We start from the raw sequence: 25,539 nt of genomic DNA on the forward strand, positions 1-25,539 counted from the left end.
TAAAGCTGACTTCTCCTTTTAGCCAGATGCTTTGTAGCCAGCTGTTTGGTTACTAGACAGCATACATTTGACCAAAATTGGTAGAAAACTTTCAGCTGCTCGAACAAGTCACGGTTCAAAATTTAGAAATTATGCCAGCTCAAAACCTTTAGTTTTCCTCATAGGGTATGTTTGAATTTTCATTTGGATATTTGTTGTCGAAAGTAATTTACATAGATTATTTCATTTGCATCGCTTTTAGCGCACATGAATCGATGCTTCTTTATGTTTACGTTAATTGTTAATACAAATGAGCGATTTTATCTAATTTCGCATGCATCCCAATCAAACAAAAACAATAGCAAAATATTCATGTTGCTGTGCTTTCCGCAACCGTAACCACAAACTAATACCATTGCAACCTCAAACTATTAGTAAAACTAATCTGTACAGCTAATTCAACGAAAATATAAAAATTAACCCGCACCTACCTATCAATATTTATTCCGCACATTTTGTTTAAAATTTTTAATCGCAACGTAAAATAAGGTTACTAAACCAATGACGTCGGCACACCAAATGTAAGGAGTTCAACTTCAGCTCTCAGTCAAAACACCAATTCGCAGCTGCAGATATATGTATGCGTGCATGCATGTGTATACAAGTGTCTGCTCTTACTTAGTGTAAACTTGTATTGGTGCTGCTTAAGTCGACCGCGACGCTGAGGTGTCTGCAGCTGACGCCAGCGTCATCGCGGAGTGCTGTTGTGGACAACTCACAGTGGTAGTAAATAAAATAAAAATAAAAATAAAAACAAGCAACTCCAATTTTTTTTTGTTTTTGTTAATTTATATGTCTTTTCATCCGTATATTTTTTATTTATTTATTTATCTCAGTTGCCATTAAACAGTTTGTTGGCTTACCACTTATCCAACCAACAGTCAAGCATTGGAGATGGCATCGACTCCTGACAACAAAAAGCCCCGTGTTAAATGCCACTTGAAGTATTATACTTGGAAACTTTTGCCAAAAATAAATACAAGAAGTTAATAAGGGTGTGCGCACACATACAAGGTGTGGCTATTAAATAGCAAGATTGACGCCGCTATTCATTAGATTCTATAGCTGTATAGCGGGACGTCTTCTCTTGAAGAATGAAGTACCACTCGCTTCTGTTAACAAACCAGTACAGCCATAGGTTTTAATTTGCAATTTAGTAATTTTGTTTTCTTTTGTTTCATGGGCAAAATTATCAGCTAAGTGATGAATTTCTATGAAATTTCACATAAAACCTAGAAACCCTGCTACTCAAACTGAACCGGACGGTTAAACTACTAGTCAAAATTGCCATGTGAAAGAACAAAAAAAGTCATAAATTCTGCACGAAGGCAATGCGCCATCTAATTCGGCATTTTCTACCAAAAAGTTTTTATCCAGTTTCAATATATGTTACGCCATCCGACTTACTTGCTGGAGCTTGCGCCATGCACTTCTATATGTTTCTTAAGGCTCAATGTGCACTGAAAAGAGCAAGATTGAAGTTCGTTGATACAGTATAAGAGACAGAGGGAAAGACCCGGAAAGCGGAGAATATGTCTGGGACAGTTTCTAGTAATGAAATATTAATTATAGAAGCTCAAAACTGCTGTGGTTCTACAATGTTTTTGCTAAAACAGTACAAGTAAATAGAAAGAAATGTCCCCAGTAGAATCAAAAATTTCATATTGTTGCTCTCCAATGTTCGCTACATAAACCGATTTGTCTGTTACACTAAACTACATTATTCTGTTATTTACATGGTATGAAAACTGGTGCCCCTACATTAACAGAGTTCGTTAAGCTGATTGAGTCTTTGTTCATCAAACTAAATTCAGTATAAAAACAAGAATTTCTTCCATAATGTTAAATGTCTTTTTATAAGCATTGCATTTGGCAATTTACTCAATTTTAAAGAGAACAACACACTCACCAAGCCTATTACCTGGCAAACTTCAGGATGACGCCTGTTTTATATATTGGCACTCATGCCTTATTTGATACAGATATGATTTTTTTGAAAAGTACTCTATATTTTACGAAGAAGGAAAAAGCGCGTATGCAGAAATCTTATTTATTTTGCTTTATTTTATTTCTCAACTAATATACAAAAAAGTATCCAGTCATTTCATTGTAATGCAGAAGACAAAAAGAAAAAACACTCAGAGAATTCACGCCGCAGCTTAAATGACACAGTTACTAGTACCGCTCCTCCCGGCGCAAGTTTCAAAAAATAAAACTGTATTTTTAGTATGCGAGAGTTTGTAGAGTGAGTTATGTTAAATAAAGTAATATTCAATTTTATGTACGCCTGTTTTTTTAACCATGGGATCGCATACTTCGATAGAAAAGCGTGAGTTAGTTTTGGAGCATTTCAAAAAAGGAATGTCGCATCGTAAAATAGCTGTTCGTCAACAGTTCAATACATTAAGGAACGCCTATGCATAAAAATCGTGTGGTAAATAAGGGACGACAGGGTCCAAATAGAACTTTTACATAGAAAGACTGTCAGTGGTTAGTGCGCCAAGTGAAGAAAATCCAGCAACAAGTGCTCCAAAGTTAACTGAAATGGCCAACAGGGATTCAAGTAAGACTTGCCAACTAGAAACTGTTCGAAAAATACTGAGTGAAGCAAATTTAAATGATAGAATAGCCCGTAATAAACCTTTCGTAGGTCCAAAGAGTGGATGTAAGAGATTACAGTTTGAGCCTGACCATCTAAATAGAACCCCAGCATTTTGAAGGATCGTACTTTTTGCAGTCGAGCTAAAAATAAACTTGCTTGGACCAAATGGCAGACCTTTTATATAGCATGAGGCTAATACGGAGGTCAAACACCAAAATTTGCGGGCTACTATAAAACACGGCGATGGAAATTTTATGATTTGCTTATGCATGTCATCGAATGGAGTTGGAAATTTGACCTTTATCGAAGAAACAACGAACAAATTGGTTCAAAGAGCTAGAACACTACAAATTGAAGCTGACTGTCGCTTTTATCAAGATAACGACACTAAACACAAGTCATAATTAATAAAAGCATGGTAATATATTAATGTCCTCCCATTGTTGAAACTCCTGCACAATCTCCGGATTTGAAGGTCATCGAAATTTTGTGGTCGGTTTAGAAGTCAAATATAAGAAAATATACATTCATAACAAATCTGAGCTTAAAAGGGCGATACCTAAAGAAGGGAACCAAATTAGTCCATAATACACAAGCAAAATGGTTGACTCCATGTCCTTCCACGACTTCAAGCTGAATAAAGGATACCCAGCAAAGTGCTATATTCCGTAAAATTTTAAAAATTTGAAATAAACAGTCGCTCGTTCTTAACTTTAACCTGCAGCGTGAATTCTGTTTTTCTTTTTCTTTGCATTACAATGTAAGGGTAAGCACTTCTTTGTATTTTATATTGATAAAAAAATAAATAAATATCTGCATACTTTTTTCCCATTTTCGCAAAATATAATATAATGAAATATAAATGAAATGATTAAAAATCATATTATTGACACCACAAATCAATATTTTAAACAAACTATTTAAATAAATATAAAGTAAAAGTTTGCAAACATCTCTTTCCAAAATTAATAAATTTATGGGAAATCAATGAAGCAATAATAAATAATGTTTCGAATTTTACTTCCTCTAAATGAATAAACTCCAGAAAATAATCTACCATTGCTGACTATAAGCATAGAAATATAAAGTATTAGCAGCTCTAAAAACAGATAATAAAGATAAATAATAAATCAACTATACAAAAAAATTTCATCTCTATCGAATAATGTTTGAGTGACTGTAGCTCACCACTCATACTTCATTGCTAGAAATAGTTTTAAGCAGCAGTTTAAATGCTATTAGAAACAGTTTTTTTTTATCATTTGATATTTCGTGACCACAGTGGTAATCAAATCCAGGCCCGGGCGAACGGGAATCATGCACCTACGACGACCACCTCCGATAAGTATCGATGCCAGGAATACTTGCTTCGGGAAAAGTATTGGGTATTAGATCGCTTCGAGGAGATCCTCTTGATTTTGAAACAACCGGTACATTTTTAAGCTGGCCTAGTGATAAGCCGACTTAAATTTGGTTTACAGTTGGAGCAGCTAATCGTTTTATGCGGGCTCCCACTGACAAATGTAACTTAAAGAAATATTAAATATATATATTTATTTTTAAAAGGAGAGCTAAAAACCTTGGAATTGCTAGTATATTCGAAACACATTAAAAGTAACTATTTTGGGTATCCAACATCAACACTTGCGAAATAAATGTGTTTTTTTTTCATACGACTGACTTGAATGTACTCTAATCATAGCGTGTGCGGTCCGCAAACATCAGCCACAGTGACTACTAAAAGTAAACGCTCTGGCGCTTTTTCTCCACATACATGCACATGCATGTACATATGTATATAGTTTAGATGCTGTGCAATGTTAAAGTGCCGCAATAGTAATTAAACTTTGCTGCTTTGAACTGAAATGCAGCCAAGACAGTAGCCAACAATGCGTGGCCTTAGGCCGGCCATGGGGCCATGTAGCCGTGTAGTCACAGCGCTACCACAATGCCCAACTATCACGCAGACTCGAAGAGCAGTCGTGCCACTAATGCAATGTGTGTATGTATGTACACTTATGTTTACATATTTTATTTACATTTTCTTTGCATTACTACTTCTTCTTTCTTCTGTTATTTTCGCATACACACAGTGTTTGTTTTCATTTAAGTTGATAAATATTGGCAATGCACGCCGTTTGTGCGCCTATTGTACGAAGATATGCATTGCAGTGGTTTGTTTGCATATTTCACGACATGCCATTAAAATCCCTTTTCTTACCCAGCTGAGATGTATGCACGATTGTATGAGCGTACGTGCGTGTGCGTGTGTGAAATGCAAGTTTGTTGCTTGAATCTTTCGTTGTTTGTGAACAAACAATCGCCAAGCTGGTTGACAGCGATCGCCAGTCATTCGCGCTTCATTGCAATTCTTTGGGTTTGTTGCTTAAGTCTTTCGTTCGCGCAAAGTACCAACACACGTCAACACTTTTTGGCTGCATCGGAGCGTTCAAAAATGGTAAATGCTTCTATCTCGAAACATTTCGAAAAAGCCCAACGTAGACTCTTTTCGTAGCCACATACGAAAATATACAACAGCTTGCATTTTTTTTTTTTTTGGATTTATGTGTGCATGTGTGTGTGCATCCCTCCTAGCACCCAAATTCAATATCATATTAGCAGTCAGCAACAAAAACAAGTGACATTGTTGCCTGCCTGCCTCTCAATAAGCATGGCCGGCTTCAGAAGAAGAAAATAGTAAACAGCATCGACTTCAATTTAAGCTGGAGCAATTTATGAATTGTATTGGTATGCCTTGAATTGATCGCAGCTAAAGCGTGTAACCGCTTACTAGCGGCATATTTTTCGCTCGTTTATTAGCTCGTGAAGTACGAATCGGGTTGCTTTGTCACTCTTTGATGCTCATTAATGCCCACCAGATGATGATTAAAGCTTGCCAAGCCACGACTTCCTTCTTCTACTCGCATATGGTTATGCCAATGTCTTCTGAGTGCACAGCAGCGACAGAGATAGAGCAACGATCAACGGCTCTGCTCTGCCACTGCCACTGAAATTAATGCTGCTTCACCGCTGTCAGCAACTCTCCTACAATCGTCGCAGCTCAACCTTCTGCCGCTTACCTCAAAATTAACTATGCACTGGTTATTGGCACCAACAGGCAACTGGCAGCCTACAACCTACAGCCCGCGTGAGATGTTTTAGTCTTCAATCATCAGTTCGCCAGTTCACCAGCCGATAGCCAACAGCTAAGAGCTAACAGCCAACAACCGCCGCCGTAGTAAGTCTTTTTTCTGTCTACTGTTTAGTTAAAAGTCTATAATTTTTATAGTCTGCTCTGTTGCTTCGGCTTCGGCCTCGAGTCTTGAGTCTTCAGCTCTCTGAACGCTCATCATTTTACCATTTCTTGTTCGGCTGGCAACGAAACCAAAAGTGATTGTTAAGTGCGCGCATAACCGTGAAGTGTGCCAGTGCCTACTTGCCTGCCAATTCACTAGTCAGTCATTCTGCCAATACTACGACCTGTACGCAGATATATTGCCGTTAGTTATATTTTGTGCTTTTTACAATTTTTTTTTATTTTTTTATCTTTTTCAAAGTTTATTGAGTGTGTGTTACCTTGGAATGCATCGTCCATTGGCGGCGAAGGCAATAGCAGCAGCAGCAACGGTTACACCCAAAACAGTCGTGTTGTGATTTTGGTGTTTTCTTTTTAATTTTTATGTTTTTTCCTTTCTCAAATTTATTTGTGCGCCATTGCACGCTAAAATTTTTTGTTTTGTGCGCGATTTTCTAACATCACCTTTTATTCGCAAAAAAATATTTTACGACTTTTTTTCAAATTCTCACCTCTTTCATGCTCGCATTATTTTGCAGCGTGAAAAAGGCTCAACTTAAACTATTTATTATTGAACGGCATTTAGTAATAAACAACAACATTTGTGGCGTGTGCGCTTCCAAATTTTAATGCAAGCAAAATACGTACTTAGACACCAAATTTTCTAAATACAACAAATAATCAAAATAGCGCGCTAGCTGCACAAAAATCCAACAAAAACAATCAACTAATTAAAAAAAAAACATTTTTTGCATTTGTAATTTTTTTTAGTGAAAAGTGAAAGTCGCAAGACTCTTAAGCAAAAATATTTAACGGCTAAACAATACTACACATCAGCAGGCAAATAGACAAATACAAAAAAAATCGAGAAAAAACTCGAAATACCGTAATGTGTGCATGAACTCTAAGTGTTGTTTTGCTTGTACTGTTTGCATGAAAAAAATTAAATATTTCCATTTTATTTTACTTGCAACTGCAGGTGTTCGTTTGATTGCGGCCCGTATTGATACGAATATTGAATATTGAACAGCGAAAGGGATTGATAATCAAATATTCAGTGCACAAAATTTCAGAAAAATAAGCAGATATGTTGCTAAAAATGTAAGTATTACCACACAATTTTAATTGCATTGTCACAGATATAAATTGCATAATAACGTGAGAAGGACTTTAGTGATTTATGGGGCTCTAAAGTGAAATTAAAACTACGTAAAATCCGTAAGAAGCAATGATTTCCGGCCTTCAATGTATATATGTATGTATATATATGTTGATATGGACAGACAAATAGCATGTTTTAATAAATAGTCAATTTACAATTAAGTAACAAAAATGTGTTTTCCCCAGACTTAAAATGTCAGTTTAAGAGATCGTAATTGTTACAAGGCTTTTCCATAAAAACATCTTCAAAGTGTTCGTGTCCAGCTTTTTACGAAAAAGTCGAAAAACATGAACTATTTTTTTACTTATAAAATGTAATTCATAATGTGTTATTTTATGACTTTTATTTTTTGAGTCAGAAAAAGCCAAGTATTTTTATGACAAATATTTTATTTTGTTATTTTATATTTTTATATTTTTCTGTTAAGGCGACAGCTTTTACCAAGAAGTAAGGAAGAAATTCCTATACGCTATAGCTTCAATGCTTGTTTTCTGGCCAAAACAAATTTTTATTTACTTTTTGCTGCCATTTTTATTACTTTATTTTCATAAAAAGCTGCCATATAGCAAAAACTTAGCAGTCAAAACCTGCTTATTTGAATGCAACTGAAAATTCAATCGTGCATCAGACATAAAGTGCAAATTTTAATAGCTCCTATTTAGGTATTAGAAGAAGTTCTTAAGAAAAAAATGATCTGGAAGCTGAAATTACGTGAAAGTTGATATTAAAGAGTTATAATATCGTAAATCCAATTGATGCTTACTCCCTCTATTAGCGGTTGGCTGAGACACTCCTCCAATTTGTGATATTTGATCTTTTTTACACCTTACCACTTTCAAACGGCAAGTAATTTTTATGAGGATCTTTTTCAAGGCAGAAATACACTCGGAGGTTTGCCATTGCTCCCGAGGAGCGGCAACTATTAGAACAAACTTTTTCTATGATTTGGTGTTTCGGCTCGGTCCGAATGATTGTCACGTACCAACCCATTTGGCTGCGACAGTCGCAGAGTTAAAGAATTAGGATAAGAAAATATTTCGGTTAGGTTTTGGTGAGAAAATGTATTATTACTTTTTTTACTACCAAATAAATGATTGGCTTTGCCTTAAATTTTAATTTTGCATAAACCTAGACAATTTTGGCTGGGTTTTAATAAGAAGCAACTATTAAAGTATAAAAGTTTTATGTGAGCTCTCGCCACTATATTTTGTGTTGTGATTCTTACCGATTTTGCAGAAAAAGTATTTTTTTCTAGGCGACTTTCCTGTAGAAAACTGTCACTTATTTGAAATATGGAAAATGCGTGAAATGAAGTGAAAGGAGTGAAGAAAATGATGCACATAACTAATTTTTTAAAAGCTGGGATGCCAGCAATGCATCTGAGTTGTCTTTAAATTATCTATTATACTTAAAGGAAAAGGCGCGAAACTATAGCTGAAATATTCACCTAAAATGGAATAAGTAAATAATTTTGAAAAATAATGCAACATATAATATTTTACTTCTTGGACAGAGTAAACGTTTGTTAAACGGACACGCTAGAGCACTCCAAAAGCGGTTATATAATTACTGTATGGCGTCAAGCCTCAGGCACTTTTAGATACTGCTGACGATGAGTAGTGACGACGATATGATAATAACGAGGAATGTGAAAGCAATTTTTCTCCAAATGCAATTTTTGTAAACACTTTGGATAATTAAATTTCACAGCTAATTAGATCATATAAATTTTTTTTTAATTTATAATCATTAAATAAAAAAATGTATTATCCTATTATATCCTAAATAAAAATAAATGCTTGTGACATGTCTTTAAGACGTATTTATAAGACTTTAACTCTTATAAGGCCTTTACCTAAAATAGAGAACTGCATAAGGTGCGTAAAGTAGACATCAAGAAAATAGTTAGTTTTCTGACAGGTCACTATTACTTAAATTACCATCTCTCATCTCTCAAAAATTCACTTTGGGATTGAGGCAGAGTGTAAACTCTGTCTGGAGGATGCTGAAACCACAAAGCATATCATATGCAACTATATTACCTTGGCAAGAACAAGACTGTAAATCTTTCATCGAGATCAAATGAATCCGAATGAAATCAAGAATGTTCCTGTTGCAGATATTCTGAAGTTTGACCGCAAGGTGGAAAATTTACTGAAAGAATTTGGCATAAGGCCATGCTCAGCCTGAGGTAGGGAACATCTAAGTTAAATAGACCCTGTTGTAACATATTTAAGGTAGTTGTGCCAGTCACTAGGACTTTGTACTAACTACTTCTAAAATATGTAGTAGAACACAAAAGATATTTTAGGTTATTGGGCACAATACACACACATTTTTGACAAAAGTCGTTCATGTTTCATTACAAAGATGTAACTCACTTTCTTACTCAATATCTCTATCTGTTGGAAGTTATTAACTTTAGTAAATAAAAGGCGTATTTACACCATAGTGCAATGAAATGTAATCTCTAGAATACAATTTTTCAAACAAGTTAACTAAATCTGGCGTACCACTCTATCTCAAAAATAGGACCAGGTATAATTTTCGGGCTTTAAAATTTGTAATTCACTGATCGGGTGAGATGATTTTAGAATAAATAGTTTTTAATTTCAATTAATGGTTACATATTTTTTACAACTAAGAAACGATACTCTCAATTTTTTATATGGAAGAAAACACAAACATTTAGCAAAAAAAAATTCCAAAACTCAACGCAGTCTTTGAGCCACTTGAAACTTGCACTTTATTGTACCGAAGTTCAAAGAGCTATAAAACTGTATACCTGGAAGAAAATTTGGCGATTTATTTAAGTTTTGTACAAAGTTTTCAATCTTTGCATTATGTTTACTATATTACTAGGGTCTTCAAAAAAGACGCCTAGATGTCAATATTGACTAATTCCTAGACGCTACCTACTTTTTATGTGATCTTTAACATGTGTCAAGTAGAAATTTGGCCCGATAGAATAACGCTTTAAAATAATTCAAACTCATTATAAAAATGGTCGATCTTTAAGAACAGCATATCGTTTGTGATTTTTTTGGTGAAATTAATCTGAAAACATTTACTTCCTAAGCAATAGTTATTCACTTGGGCCAGGTATTGAATCATTTGCATGTACTGGCTATCATAGAAAGTACCTTTAAGTCCATATACTGTTTTGAATAACACAAACTTTTTCTGGATGTAACGGGGTCTCAAGATCCTCGTTCCAGGATTGAGTTTCAGCCCAAACCTCCAATTTATGACTCAACCGATGGTGCAATAGTTTCAATTTCTCATCCAGAAAGATATCATACGGGTGTCGACTAAGAACTTTTGTCCACATAGAGGATGCTCAGAGGACGAGCTGTTGAAAGCGATGACGTTGAATCCATAAATTAAAAAAAAACCTAAACAAAACACGTCCGTTATGTTGCAAGAGAGAGAGGAAACGCTCCAGGATTGAGACCAATAGAACCAATAAAAAAACTGAATCAGAGTAAGCGGTACGATCCCAGTACTCGATATGGGAGATAAAACTAAAAATTCGACAGCAATTAAACGATGATTTTTTTCACTTAGTTCTCTATAAAACTAATTCACTAATAAACTAAATAAGCAAAAAGAATTTGAAGCTGAAATAATAAAACTGTACTGAATTAGCTGCAATTTTATTGCGGTTCAATCGTTATCTATAACGGGTATTTGAAAAGACGCACCTAGACGTTATTTTAAAATAAAACATATGAAAATTTATGTAGATCCTTTTAGGCTTCAATATTTTTATTCAAAATACTGCTCTTAGCAATTATATGTAAAGTATGACATCATTTAAATGCCCACAATGAGCACTTCTAAAGATAAAATACACCAAACAGTCGATTCATGAATACTTAATTACTGAGATCGTCGAGATATCGATATTGAAGGTTGTTCAGAAACACTTTGCACTGCAATAACAATATTCTCAATAGAAAGTCCAGTTTTTGGTCTGCCAGTCCTTTTTCCATCCTTGGCAGAACCAGTTGACATTTTTTCAGCAAACTTTGAGTCGTTGACTCATTGGGATGAATGTTTCCACCAAAAAATTCACGAATTTTGCAATACGCTGTTCTTAGAGATTCATTATAACATTCGAAAATTGTATCGCTTTGTTGTGTTGTGAAAACTTGTACGAGGGGTGCCTTTTATATGTCGGGATTAGAGAACAAAAACAAATTTAATCATCTAAAATCACTTTATTGTTTTTCAAAATATTCTCCATGAAGATCTATACACTTTTGCATGCATTTGAACCAATTGTCGAAGCACTTTTGCTACTCTGAATGGGGTACCTCCAAAACATGCATTCTGAATGCCGCAACCGCTTCTTCAGGTGTCGAAAAACGTTAACCTCTCAGTTTGTTTTTTACGTACGGGAATAAAAAGAAGTCATTCGGTGCCAAGTCAGGACTATACGGCGGATGACCCATTAATTCGATGTTTTGGGTGCTCAAAAATGCAGTTGTTTGAGCCGATGTGTGAGAGCTCGCATTGTCCTGGTGAAGAGTGATCCGTCTTTGGCGATTGGTTTTCCTAATTTCTAGGAAGACAACTGGCAAACAAATGGTTGTGTACCACTCAGAATTTACTGTTCTCCGTTGTTCTAGTGGTACGGTTGCGAGATGTCCAGTTTTTCCGAAAAAACAGGCGACCATTTGCTTGGAAGTGCTTCGTGCGCGAACAACTTTAGTTGGATTTGGCTCATCTTGAAACCTGTCTCGATGTCATAGACGTGTTTCGAAGCCCCGCGATCGTATTTTTTGAGCATTTCCTTCGACCAATCGACACGAGCCTTTTTTTTTGAGCGATTGACAAATTGTGTGGGATCCAACGCGAACAAATTTTTTTGACAGTCAAATGTGCAATATTGAATGTATGCTGGTCCCACTATTGCTTAAGATTGTCTCAATCTCACGATAGGTCACATGACGATCTTGCAATATCAGTTCGCGCACATCATCAATGGTTTTCGGAACAACAACTGATTTTGGACGACCTTCACGAAATTCGTCTTGGAGTGAACTACGGCCACGATTGAATTCACCATACCATCGATAAACACTGGTCCTTGATGGACCTTCATCGCCAAAAAATGAATTAAGTTCATCCATGCAATGTTGCTGAGTTAATCCACGTCGAAAGTTGTAAAAAATAATCGCACGCAAATGTTCACGATTTAATTCCATTTTTGGACCGAGATGTGTCTTTTAAGTTACTGTAAACAACACAAATAGCGCTGGTATTTCAAAACGTTCTGAGTACGTAAAAGCCAAAAAATGTCAAACTTTGCGATACAGCTGTAGTTGCCAGATTGCAACACCAGGGTTGCCAAATCCCGACACATAAAAGGCACCCCTCGTACGTCTGTCTACTTGACAAATGTCGAATACTACTCTGATATCTAGGCGTCACTTTTAAAAGACCCTCTATCCTTGTATATTTTTAGCTCCAAGTAATAAATATTAGTTTTGGTTTCATCAAAACCATTAACAATAAATTTTCTACCTTGAATTTAAAGTTGGCCACATTTTGTGTAACAAAAATGTGTACTAAAGTCACTAGTCTTACTGCAAAAATCAACCAGCTATGAAGTAGGCCGCCAAAGATATTTCCAAGTATTCTCCAAACAAAGTGCGAAAATTACCAAAAACAAAGTATTTCAATTTAAGTTGCCACACTCACCGTTTTATAACCGTTTTATCATTAAAATTCTTTTTTAACGTCAATAATATTACGCATCAAATGCATCCATTCGAAGCAAGTGTTTGCAAACAGCAAGAATGCATTTCATTTTTTCCATCAAGTTTGCCTTCAACACCATCACTCAGTTTCTTTCTCAATGCATTTTTTATTTTTACTTAACTCAAACTAGTTTGGCAGCCACACTCTTAACAACTTTTAAGTGCATGTACAACGAAATGGCAGCATACACATGCACATAGTACATAGCCATGCATGTAGCCACATAAAAATGAATACTAGGCACGTTTGTGTGTGCATCCATGCGCGGGTGTTTGCCCCGGGTGAGAAATGCATGAATTATGGGTGCGTTTATTCCCACATAATTGTGAATTTTCTACCAACTCATATGCTCATATTGCCGCTAAATTTTTAAACAATGAATGTACTGCTAAAAGTGTATTAAGTAATTACGTGTGTGCGTGTGTGTGTGTGTGTGCAGTGGTGGTATACGTTAGATTGCATGAATCATAAATTACGTTTGCTTTGGTTAAATTTGCGCAAATTACTTGTTTAACTGAGCATGAATGGCGTAAGTATGTGTGTGTTTGTGTAAGTATGTATGTATGTGTGTATATATTTATTGGTGTATATAGTAACGTTGATTTGCCCAAAGGAAATTGTAACCGTACACGATCAACCCAACGGCTGACGTACTCGTATGTTTGATATATTTACTTGCATATACATACATATGTACATACACCCATACACACAAGCAGACATACTTATGTTTATTATATGCCCGTATGATGCCAACATATCAGCTATTGCATGTCGGTGGTGGAAGTCCCACATAAACACACACACACACACAACCACCCAAACCTATTGCCGCTCAGCCTCCCACCAACCCATCCGTTTACATCAGTTATAATCCATTACAAGACTTCCGAATTTTTAAGTGATGCGCCGCTACTCCTCGCCAAAACAATAGAAACAACAACAAGAAAACTTGCAATTAAAAACCAAAAATAAATAAACAAATGCAATTTACACATATAATGGATTATGTGTGCAATTAAACAAAAAAGTAAAAAATTTCACCTCAATTAACGAAAGCAAACAGGAAAATATTTGTGCGTGTTTACAAAAATATAACTTAATTGTTTTTGTTTTTTATACATTTTAACCACGATTTAAAGCTTATGAGCTCACACTCCTATATTATGATTGCACATTGCAGTAGTTAACAAATAACTTTTTAATTTACTGAATTTTTACACATTGCATGAATAATAAATCTAAAGGTGTTAGTTACGCACTCAGTTTATTCTGCCACGCAATTAAAAATTTGAAAACGGAAATAGTTGGAAGTAATTTGCACACTTTTTTTTTATATCTCAATGGTTTCAAATATGTTACGCTGAAAAATGGCGTAAATAATAGAAAAATATTGTCATATGGTAAAAGCCGACAGCAAAAGCAAACAAAAACAATTTTTTTAAATCAGCGCGAGTTTTTATAAATTTACTTGTTATATAGGCATGTAATAACTAAGTATTTTCTACAAATACAGATTACAAAGTACAAAATTTTGATGAAAATTTGTTAAATTTCTCTAACTTTTGTACAAGGTTTGAAACTTTGGGTTACAGTTTGTCAAGAAAGTCTTTTGACATCTACTAATCAAGCGAAATTCGAATGTATTGCTTTAGAAAATATGTATCTTTTTATGGTTTTCTTTCAGTCTTTGGTTTTATTTAACTGATATAAATAATTTGTAATCCAATAGTAGAAAAGTTATTTCGTTTAAAAATAACGCAGAAATAAAAACCAAAAAGAATACACATTTCAAACACAGCGGTTAAGGAAGTATTTTTACATTTGCTGTAAACAACTTTTAGATATAAGTTTTGAAAAAATAAATACGAATCAGGACTTTGTATGACTACCCCGAGCATGTAAAACACCTTGCATTGTACTCTTCATAACTTGAATCAATTTTTGACTATAGTAGCCCTGGACTATTTTATGCCATTCCTCGAAAATAGCGTTTTTGAGCTCTACTCGACCTTTCCATTGTTATTTGGAACTTTTTCCTTTACAAATGGTCACTAATTTTCTAATGGTTGTTTTTTTCAGAGGCGGTTAAAATCGAAAATGTCGAAGCGGCACATTATCGAAGGTGCCATTACACCAGTGGTAAGTGGGGCATGCTCCCACGAACCCTATAACATTCCTCCCCTCTCGGCTGATTCCACCCTGGGACTGATAAAAGATTTCATAAGGTGGAGCCGTGTTTATGCCTATTAGACACACCAGGTATTTATGTCCAGGTTCCTCTCCTAATTGTTGGCGTTATACGCTATCGATAACCTCCATTGATTAGTGGCCAATGGGGCATCGGAATGTAGCACTATCATTGCTCGGTATCGGCTTGTCTGTTTGGGTTTGTCTTGATGCTTTACCTCACGCGTTCGTTCTTGTCGTCTGTTCGTTAATTTCTATTGGATTAATATCCTGGCTTTGGGCTGGTGTATAAAATGCTTTACTGCAACCAAAAGAACCAAATGAGCTTTACGTTTTGGTTCATTGCCCTGGCAGAATTTAGACTGAGGTCCGTTGCCAACAGTGAAGACTATTTTTGTTGTACTAACATCGATCTTATCTTCTATAAACACCAAATCATCCATTTCCTTGCTGGGCACGCGTCCAACGCTTTAGAATATACTGGGCCGAAAGCAACTCGAACAGCTCGTAAGTATAGTTGTACTTTTACAAAACTTGGCAAACTGTTTCATGAAAAACTCCGACTACGATTTTTATGTTATATGTAAATAGTTTCTGATACCTTTCATACTCTTTCTTATTGTATGATTGTAATAGACCGACAGAGTCACCTCAAATAATTTACGTACGATTTGATAATTTGATTAACAAATCATCTTACGACGATTTTATGACTGATTGATGACTAACGTATGTGTAGCAACTCGGTGAGATAACGGTGTATGAAATTATCTTAGCAAACGATGCCGAAAAAAGATATGTAAAAATCCTTTCTTGACAGCTGAGAGAAGCATTTGTTTTAGTTTTGTATTTTCGTTTTGCTACCTTTAGTGGATTCAACAAGTTTACCATTACAAAGTACTGGTAACTATGTAAGGTATTGAAATCATTTTAAAAGGCTCGCCAAATGAAGTAAGAAGAGATGGTTTCAGTTAAAGAAGTGCAAACGACCTTAATATTTTAGTATGTCAGAACATTTATTTGACAAACTGTATATAGTTTCGGTTAAAGCATGATTAATATTTTCCCTTTTAAATAACTAGAAAAATTTAGTTCGAAAAATACTGTAAATATTAAAAGAAATCATCATCAAGGGGAGGTTACAGCTCAGTGTGAGCGTCAGCTTCGTCGACAGGCCTCTTCCATTCTGCACGAACTCGTAACTCTTTCGGATCGGCTATGACTTGCTCAACCCAGGTTAACCATGAACGTCCTCAAGCTCGTGTCGTTAGGGAATTTGTCGCTAAAAAAGATTTTTAAGGCGGATGTCCTCCATGCGCGCTGTGTGTAGCGACAATCGAAGCCTTTGGGGTTTTATGTGTTTAACGACGTCTTCTACCCGGCATAAGCTCAGAGATTCGTCTTTGTAGCGTATTCGTTATGTTCCGTCATTGCAGCGCATGGGTCCAATTACGAGTCCAATATTTTTCTTTAGAAAACTCTTAAGATTATTTCGTCTTCACTTGCCATTATCCACCACTCGCAGGCGTAAGCCAGCACAGTCAGTATTATTGACTGGTAGAGACAGGAGTTTAGATTCACTTGTAAGCAATTCAGACTTCGGCAATTTTGTGTGGTCGTAATACTCCTTGTTTGTGCCATTATTCTGTCTTATACTGCGTTGTTTTTTATTAGAACTATCAGATATTTTAAGAGCTGAACACCCTCAAAGGTGACTGTCCCCATTTCGCTGTTTTCAGGATTTAATCTCCCTTCGCTGCGTGAGTTCTTCAGATATTTAGTTTTACCTTCATTTACTCTAAAAACCCTTATTCTATACCTTTTGCTCCTTGCCACTATTGCAATATCGTCAGCATACGCGATTGTTATTCCTGCTGGATATAAATTAGCATGAAAATGAGCTAAGCACTTCATTCTGAAGGTCTATGGTGTCCCAAGTAAAGTATTTAAATACAAAACACAAATAATTTTTATTTATTTTTTTATTTAAATAGAAAGCGCAAAGGGCTTTAAAAACCAAACATTACATGTATTTTGAAAACATTTTGTTATTTATTGTATTATAGAAAATAGAATCATATAGAAAAAAGTATTTAGGCTCATTTCAAGTACTTCAAGTCAGCTAGTTTTTCAAATAAGTCATCGCTCATGCTTGCCACGTGCAGCCTCATAATCTTTCCAGCAAATGAAAATAAGCATTCCACTAATGTATGTACACGTTTTCCTGCATTTATTATATAAGTTAAGCAAGTCATATTGCTTATAAAATAAAACAACACTTTGTTTGAATTATATAGGTACTTTATTAACTTTATTATTTAAGTTGACTTTGCAACTCCTGCAACGTAACAAGAACTGTCCTCGGCAGGCAATGATACCGCCTTTTATACCCTCGCGATCAGTGGTAATCACCCGTAAGTGTTGTTGCGCGAAAAAGGTCGCTCGGACTCTACCGCTAGCAACACGACGCTGCTAGGGCAGGCGCAATGCATTGATCGAGCTGTTGTCATACAGTTGATCTGTATGCTAAGCTCACGCATGTTGTGTTGCTATGCAGTGGTTAGTTGGGCCAGACAACAATTGTTGTGTTTTGGTCTGCCTGCCTAACATTCTGTTGCCAAGCCAAGCGCAAGCAAGTGATCACTGTTTTGTGAGGCCAGGCGAGTGTCTTTCTATTTGCGCTGCCTGCCCGGCATGCTGTTGCTAAGGTAAGCGCAGGTAGTGATCATCATGTTTGTTGGTTTTGGGCTGCATGGACTGAGCTTAGATGTCAGCACTAGGCTGACAGAAAAAGCGGTAGGGTATGTGAGGTTTTGCAACGAAATGCTGTTGCTTTCGTAGGTTTCGGTATCATGCCTTAACTTATATTAAAAAGAAAAAGTTTATAGCAGACAATATTTTAATAACCGCAGAACTTTAATTTTTTAAATATTTGGAGTCTCTAAAGAAATTAAAGTGGGTTTGCTTTCACTTGTGAATCTGAGTCATCTAAAAGTATTTTTTATAAATTAAACTGCTGCTTTTTCTGACGGTAAAATATGCACACATTGCATTTCGAAGCGTTCTTCATATTTGCGCTTCCTTACCCTGGTTAGTAACAAATTTCTAAACAAGCCTTCATTTGTTTCTGAAACTCACTGAAATTTAAAGAAGGATGACAAACCATAGCCAATATAAACTTTAAGCGGGAGGTAAATTTAATTCTGTGGGCATGGATATGTTTATCCCATAATTTATCACACAAGGTGGCGCAAAATTAATCATCCATTTGTTCTTTGTATTCATTTTGTTTTTAAATAATAAAAAAATGTTTTTGTTTGTTTGGATAATGCACCACTTTGTATAAAAAGCAATATTTGTGCAATTCTTTATTAAATTTTCATTGCAAAATATTGAGAATTGAGCGTCGCGAAGAAAAATTCTTCGAAATGCATCGCAACAGAAATATCTGAAACGAAATGCATTTGTTAAAGAAAAAATTTCTCGAGCTATCGGGAGTCTTTTATTTCGATGCTTAAATTTTTCGGTGTACTTGGAAGCCAAAGAAAATCGATGCTCGATTAAAAAATGGGCTAATTTTTTATTATAAGACTAGAAAAAAGCTTCCTTTGATACCTGGTACACTTAGTGATGAGGTAATGCGTAAAATTTCAAAACGATTGGTTCAGTATATTTTGAGTTGTGACGTATATGCACTTCAAAAATAACAAGGAAATCGCTCTTGGACGAGTAGGTATACATAGAAACTCAGTCTGGAGTAATGGAAACTCAGTCTGGAGTAATGGACACACAAATTATATTATATATTATATTATATTTGCCATTGCCTACCGAGGGCCGACCGCTCCTAGGAAAAATTTCTTCTATCATTTGGTGTTTTGTGTCGGAAAACTCGGAAGCTTTGCACTTTCGAATGGTAGTCGCGCATATTCCCATACTTATAATTTCGTCGACTTTGCTTCTATCGGCATTCATTTACGAGACCCAGAAAATATTAAAAAGGAGTTAAAATATCTCACGCAGCTTTTTAAACTTTATGAAAATTAACAAAACATAGAGAGAAACTTTTAAAGCTATGTGCAAAGTTTAAAAAACCAGATTTGAATAAATGCAATAATTTTTAATTACAATTTGAAAAAAAGTTCGAGATCGCCTGGTTCAACTCCGGATGTTTTTCGTTGATAAACTAAAATACCACTCCGAGAGCATCGTTTCCTTTCCAGAGATTTTACATCGCACGGGCCTAAAAAATAGCCTATGAAATTTAAAACGGCTGTCTTTTATCATGGTGAAAAAATTGTTGGTGTACTACGCAGCAGACCGTTATTCAGCTCTGAGCGAATTCGACAGACATACCGATGTCAATCGTTTTGTGTTTCACTAAGCTAAGGCTAGATTTTGTGAAACACAAATTATTTCAATTTATTTCATCGTACACAATTTTTAGAGTTGTGGCAACTTTTCCATTATTTACCTAATTCAGCGTAAAAAATAGTTTTTCATCTTTCGAATGCCATTGAGTTTGCCCAAAAAGCTCAGCATTGTCATAAAAAAATATTAAATAAGTAAGTATTTTAAGATCTAATTAAAAATGCCTGCGGTTACCTTGACTTATTTTTTAATTAAGTTTAAATCACGAGCCTTTGCAGATTCTACAATTAACTAAATCCTTTGGTTAAATATTTTTTCTTTGTTGCGAAATTTTTGTGAGTCACTGACGCTAATTCAATTAAATTTAACTTCTGCGCATGCAAACTCATTCCAAAAAACTCGAAGGTTAAGTGATCTCTAGTTTACTATTCTCTTATTTTTCCAATTATAAAATAACACGAATGACTTGCATGCTCGCAGCAACAAAAATTTACCCTTCAACTGATTTTATAGACATTTCAGTTAAACTATGTAAAAGCTATAATACTCATGCAGAAGCATTGCCTGCGGGTATGTATGTATGTATGAATGCAAGCACATTGCGAAACCCTTCCTTGCACATACACGCCTTAAAAAATAATGCAACTAAATAGCTTGTCTGCATACTCAGGTATGCAAAATATTTAAATTCATATGCCTGTACTGATATATGTGTGTATGTATGTATAAATTCCAGTTGATAGTGAGTGAGTGTCGAACGCATCCACAATATACACATCTCAACAAAAATATATAATATATGTACGTATGTATATTTATTCCGCAATCACTTGCACTTTTAGCATTTAAGCATACTAAGCTTATGATTGAAAAAACAGAAAAAAAACATAAAACTCTTGATGCTGGGTTTTTTTTTCATTTTACTGCAAGAGCTGATGGGGCTGCTGGGCGCTTTGTTGCTGTTGTTGGTATGCAAGCTGCTTTTGTATTTTCTTGTTTTTGTTTTTTGCTGTTGCTTCAGAAAGTTGAAGTTGTCTACCTTTGTAAAGTTTTTTCTAGCGAATGTTAAAATGTAGTTATTACAAAAACAACAGCATCAATGTATAACGAAATATTTATTGTACAGGGAAAAAGACTGGTTGGTTGAATGACAGTCAGAAATAAAAAGCCATAAATATCAATACGATTACGATTACGTTCGCAATGCCTAGCGGTGAGGCAGTATGCACGCCATACATACAAGTAGTATAAACGCATACAAACACATATATGAATATCTACTACTGTGTGCACTGACTACCTTTCAGCCATATGCTCGGGTGTTCAGATACACACATACACAAGCACTGAGTACACACAGCTTGCAATGCAATCCAATCTGTTGTCACCTGCCCCTGCTGCGGTCTGGCGATTCTACTGCGCTCCATTGCACTGCACTGCACTGCACAGCACTGCACTACGCTGCCCCATTTTCTTACCAATGTTCCATAATAACCAGTGTGCGATAACAGCCATAACCAGCGCAAAGCTCTTGCTTGCCTTTGGATAACTGCCGGAGTCAAGTAGACAGCCGCCAAGTAACAGCCGCCAAATGTACAACGTTAAATCCGTAAAAACAACTGCACATTGAAATGGGTTAATTTCGAACTTTTTTCCTTTTATTATAGGTACAATATAGTAGACCAGTTATTTTTTAGCGAAAGGGTACACCAATGCAACGCGGCTGTGGAGTTCAAGCTGCTGCTGGCTGCTGGCTGCTGCTGCCACATCGCGAGTGTCCGCGTAGCAGCGGCAATCGAGGAACCAGTTTACGGCGGCTGCTGTGGTGGCCACAGCGGCGGCGGCGCTGATGAGGGTGTGCGGCGACGGTTGTAGCACACCGCAATATTGAAAATAGATTGCTATTGCTTGTTTGTGCCGTCTTATTTAGTCCCATAATAGTGAGAAATAGAGTGCTGTTTGAAACGAGTTCCCGGTCTGTTTTACTCACTTCACTTTTTAGCGTACTTTCGCTGCAGTTTGCGCGCAAACACACAATTATGCTTAACTCGAATACATATTCTTGCATACATACAGACGTACTTAACGATGCATACGTTAGCTGCGATTTACATCTCGAAAAAATTAATAAAAAAAACACTCACAGCTTGGCCCGAACCGCTTAAGCATCTTGGCAGTTTGCCTTGAGCTTTGCTTTGTTGCCATCTACGTGCATACATTGGCATTTCAATGTGCAACAACAAAAAGCAGCAGAAGTACAACAAAAAATGCAAACAATAACAACATGCACAAAAGTAGACAGATTTGCAATGTATCGATATACAATACTCGTACCTATACTTTACATTACCCACACACACACACACACACACACGCATGCATATGGGCATATATTTTTTATTTCTTCAGATTTGCAAAGTATGGCCGTTACTGTTTGCTCGCTAGCCTGCTTGCCTGCATATCGCATCAGCCAAGCGTTCGACCTCAGCGATTCGCCCCGGTTCGCTTTATTGGCGCGTTGTTCGATGTGCATTATTATATCTATCCGTCCATTATATCGTCTGTTGTTTGGGCTTGGTAAAGCATCTGTCGCTCATTGAACTATGCGGTGCATCCACAAAAAAACATGACTTTGTGTGTGTATGTGTGTGTTGCACTGACAGGTAACTGTATCACGTATCACGGCACATTTGCGCATGCGCTCCCCACCGTTGCTGGCACTTACCGGTAGGTACTCGCCAAAGCTGTAGCGGTGCTTGTATGCGATAGCGAGTATGTGTTCACAGACCAACCAAATAGGAAATCGATTTAATTAAAATAACCAGTAAACGCAAGAGTCATCGAAAATCATTAATCAATCAATATGCGAGCATTTCAAGTTTAATGTGTCCTTGTACCATCTTTGCGCTCGTTCTTTACATTTCATCTTTCGCAGGTGAGGTGAGCAGGATATTAGTTACCATATTAACTAATATATTCGATACTGAACCTATGACAGTTCGTCGTAAAAGTCTGAAAGGTTCAGATTTGAGAGTTTTTGCTCTAGATACAACTAAGCCTGCTACAAAGAGGAGTGCACCAGAACTCTATCAATAGCGCACTTGTTAGCTGCGTTGCACTCTCATCAGTAAACTTATTCCACTCGACGCCTCTAAGTTAGGTTAGGCTAACCCCGCTGGCATTAAGCCATGCATAGACCTTTTGGTTCCTAGCGATACCAGATGGAGACTGACCTTTATTAAGATTTAAAGTGTATATTACGTAGGGTGGCAACGCTTTTAGCAAACCTAAGTAGTGCAGGAGGATCTATTTCTGAGATATCTTCCAGACCCTCAACCTGTGGGACTCCCAGGCATTTCAAGCGCGTTTTTGATAATTCCGGACAAAGACACAGCAGGTGCTCTAAAGTTTCCTCTTAGCATCTCACTTCCTGCATTTGTCGTTGCTAGAAAAGCCCTATCTTGTATGCATCTGCAGCAAATAGATTTTAGCCTGTCGGATACCTATGATAGTTCTGCAGTCTTTTCGCGAGAATGCAAGTACAAATTGAGTTAGTTTTTTGCCATTAGTTCTACATATGACTTTTGCAGTTTAGCATGTGGTCAGATTAGTCCTCCTAGCTTCCGCTTTCTTTTTCATGCAGTCGCCCATTTCGTTGTATACTTTATTTAGCGGCTTTTTTACTTCGTTCAAATAGTAGGTTAATGGCATTTTTAGCTATCTCACCTACTATTTCGTTTCCTATGATGCCTTTGTGGCCCAGTGCCCAATAGATGTGCAGTTTGCGGCTAGCCTTTCTGTTCCGTTGGGCGTTTTTGGACTTAATACAATATGAGGTTAATACTTTTATTGGTGTTTAATTGTCCACGTAAATAAAGGGTTTTCCAATAACAGGTGTTATATATCGCTATCGAGAGATGATTAACGATTTCTTATGGCCGGAATTGGATGGTATTGATCTGGACAACGTTTAGCAACGAAAGCATAGATCTTTTACGGGAAAAGTTTCCGGACCGTGTTATCTCTCGAAGAGGTGATCACAATTGGCCACTGAGGTCTTGTGACTTTTTTCTTTGGGGCCACGGGAAAGAGAAGGTCTACGCCAACAGCCCAGGGTCGATTCAAGACTTCAAAGATGGAATTCGTGAGGCTATCGAGGACATAGGGCATCCACTTTGCAATTCGGTTATGGAAAATTTCATGAAAAGGATATTACCCTGTAAGCGTGGTCGTGGTGGTCATTCCCCCGATGTTATTTTCCACTATTAACGGCGTACCTTCCTCTTGATAATGAAATAAACATCATTTATATTAAAAAATAGCATTTTTCTTTGTATATCAAAATAACATCTTTTATTGGAAAACCTTTTATTTAATAGGACTATGAATAAGTTCGTGCGGTTTTTTTTCGAAATTTGAAACTTTATTGACGTAAAATGGTTACAAATTTAATATTCAAAGTATTGTCCATCGCTTACTACTCCTTTTTCCCATCTTTCTGGCAATTCACGGATTCCCTTTGTGAAAAATTCGGTCGGTTTTGCCGCAATCCACGAATCGATCCATTTTTTGACTTCATCGTAATTACGGAAGTGCTGGTCAGCCAGGCCATGTTGCATCGATCGGAAGAGATAGTAATCGGATGGCGCAAGGTCTGGACTATACGGCGGGTGGGGTAGGACATCCCATTTGAGCGTTTCTAAGTATGTTTTGACCACTTGTGCAACATGTGGCCGAGCATTGTCATGTTGCAAAATAACTTTGTCGTGTCTATCGGCGTATTGCGGCCGTTTTTCTCGCAGTGCTCGGCTCAAACGCATCAATTGTCGTCGGTAGACATCCCCCGTAATCGTTTCATTCGGTTTCAGTAGCTCATAATACACAACACCCAGCTGGTCCCACCAGATACGCAGCATAACCTTCAGGCCATGAATATTCTGCGCCGACGTCGATGTTGAAGCATGGCCAGGGTATCCATACGTTGCCCGACGTTTTGGATTGTCGTAATGGACCCACTTTTCATCGCCAGTCACAATTCGATGCAAAAAACCCTTTCTTTTGTGCCGTTGAAGCAGTTGTTCGCATGCCATAAAACGACGTTCAACGTCTCTTGGCTTCAATTCATACGGCACCCAATGGCCTACCTTTCAGATCATTCCCATGGCTTTTAAACGTTTGGAAATGGTTGATTGATCAACTCCCAAAGTTTTTGCAACCTCTTCTTGCGTTTGAGCCGGATCTTGATCGAGCAATTCCTCCAATTCGGTATCCATGAACTTTGGCGGCGCACCCTCGCGTTCTTCGTCTTCCAAGCCAAAATCACCACTTTTAAAGCGTGCAAACCACTTCTGGCACGTTCGCTCAGCTAGAGTATGCTCACCATAAACTTCCACCAAGATACGATGACTTTCGGCTGCTTTTTTCTTCATATTAAAATAATGAAGAAGAATTCCCCGCAAAAACACATTATTTGGCACGAAATTCGACATTTTCAAGTGTGGTAAAAATATTGTTGTTTACGCTTCAAATAAAAAACTTATACTGACGTTTGTGCCTTACGACAGTAGCTCTCCAATGAATGTTTGGAAATGTGGATCGATGGAATAATAATCAAGTTACGCCATCTGTTGTAAAACCGCACGAACTTATTCATAGTCCTATTATTATTGAGTTATTTTCAGTTTTTGTGTAGGCTAGCTCCACGGCTTTCCCAACAGCAAAAATTTCCGCTTGAAAAATACTGCTCTGGTCCGGCAGCTTGATTGCCTACCTAATCTCTAGTTTTAAACAGAGTGGGAGCGGGCACTCCGTCTGAAGTTTTAGAGCCGTCTGTATAGATGTGAAAAGTTCTATAGCCAGGCTTTATGGTTTTATGCCATCCATCGTCTTCAGTTGTAGTCTGAAACGTTCTCTCCCAATTAAAGCGCAGAGCCATGTAGTCTGTGCAACCTGTACTCCTCTTTCTTATTGAGCTATGTCCCAAGGTTCTATAAGTAACTACTCCAGCAGTCACTAATCTCCCCGCGGATTTTGCTGCAAGATATTCCACCATAAGGTCAATAGGTGGTATGCTAAGTATCATTTCTAGTGCCGCCTTAGGAATAGTTATCA

The 25,539-nt window shown here is 36.8% G+C and overlaps 1 protein-coding gene across 4 annotated transcripts in view; it reads left to right on the top strand.

The window, feature by feature from the left end:
* LOC129238656 (uncharacterized) overlaps window positions 1-25,539 on the top strand; it is a 74,791-nt gene that overhangs the window by 43,566 nt on the left and 5,686 nt on the right. Inside the window, exons 1-2 of one of the 4 annotated variants that reach the window (XM_054873758.1) lie at window positions 5,797-5,879; window positions 6,916-7,037. In XM_054873758.1, the coding sequence (XP_054729733.1) occupies window positions 7,024-7,037 (14 nt within the window). In that variant the 5' untranslated portion in view covers window positions 5,797-5,879; window positions 6,916-7,023. Of the gene's footprint in view, window positions 1-5,796; window positions 5,880-6,019; window positions 6,142-6,915; window positions 7,038-25,539 lie in introns of those variants that run through there. The other 3 variants (XM_054873754.1, XM_054873759.1, XM_054873757.1) reach the window with 3 other exon arrangements.

Source organism: Anastrepha obliqua, chromosome 2 (assembly GCF_027943255.1).
Source record: "Anastrepha obliqua isolate idAnaObli1 chromosome 2, idAnaObli1_1.0, whole genome shotgun sequence".
Classification (NCBI taxonomy): Eukaryota; Metazoa; Arthropoda; class Insecta; order Diptera; family Tephritidae; genus Anastrepha; species Anastrepha obliqua.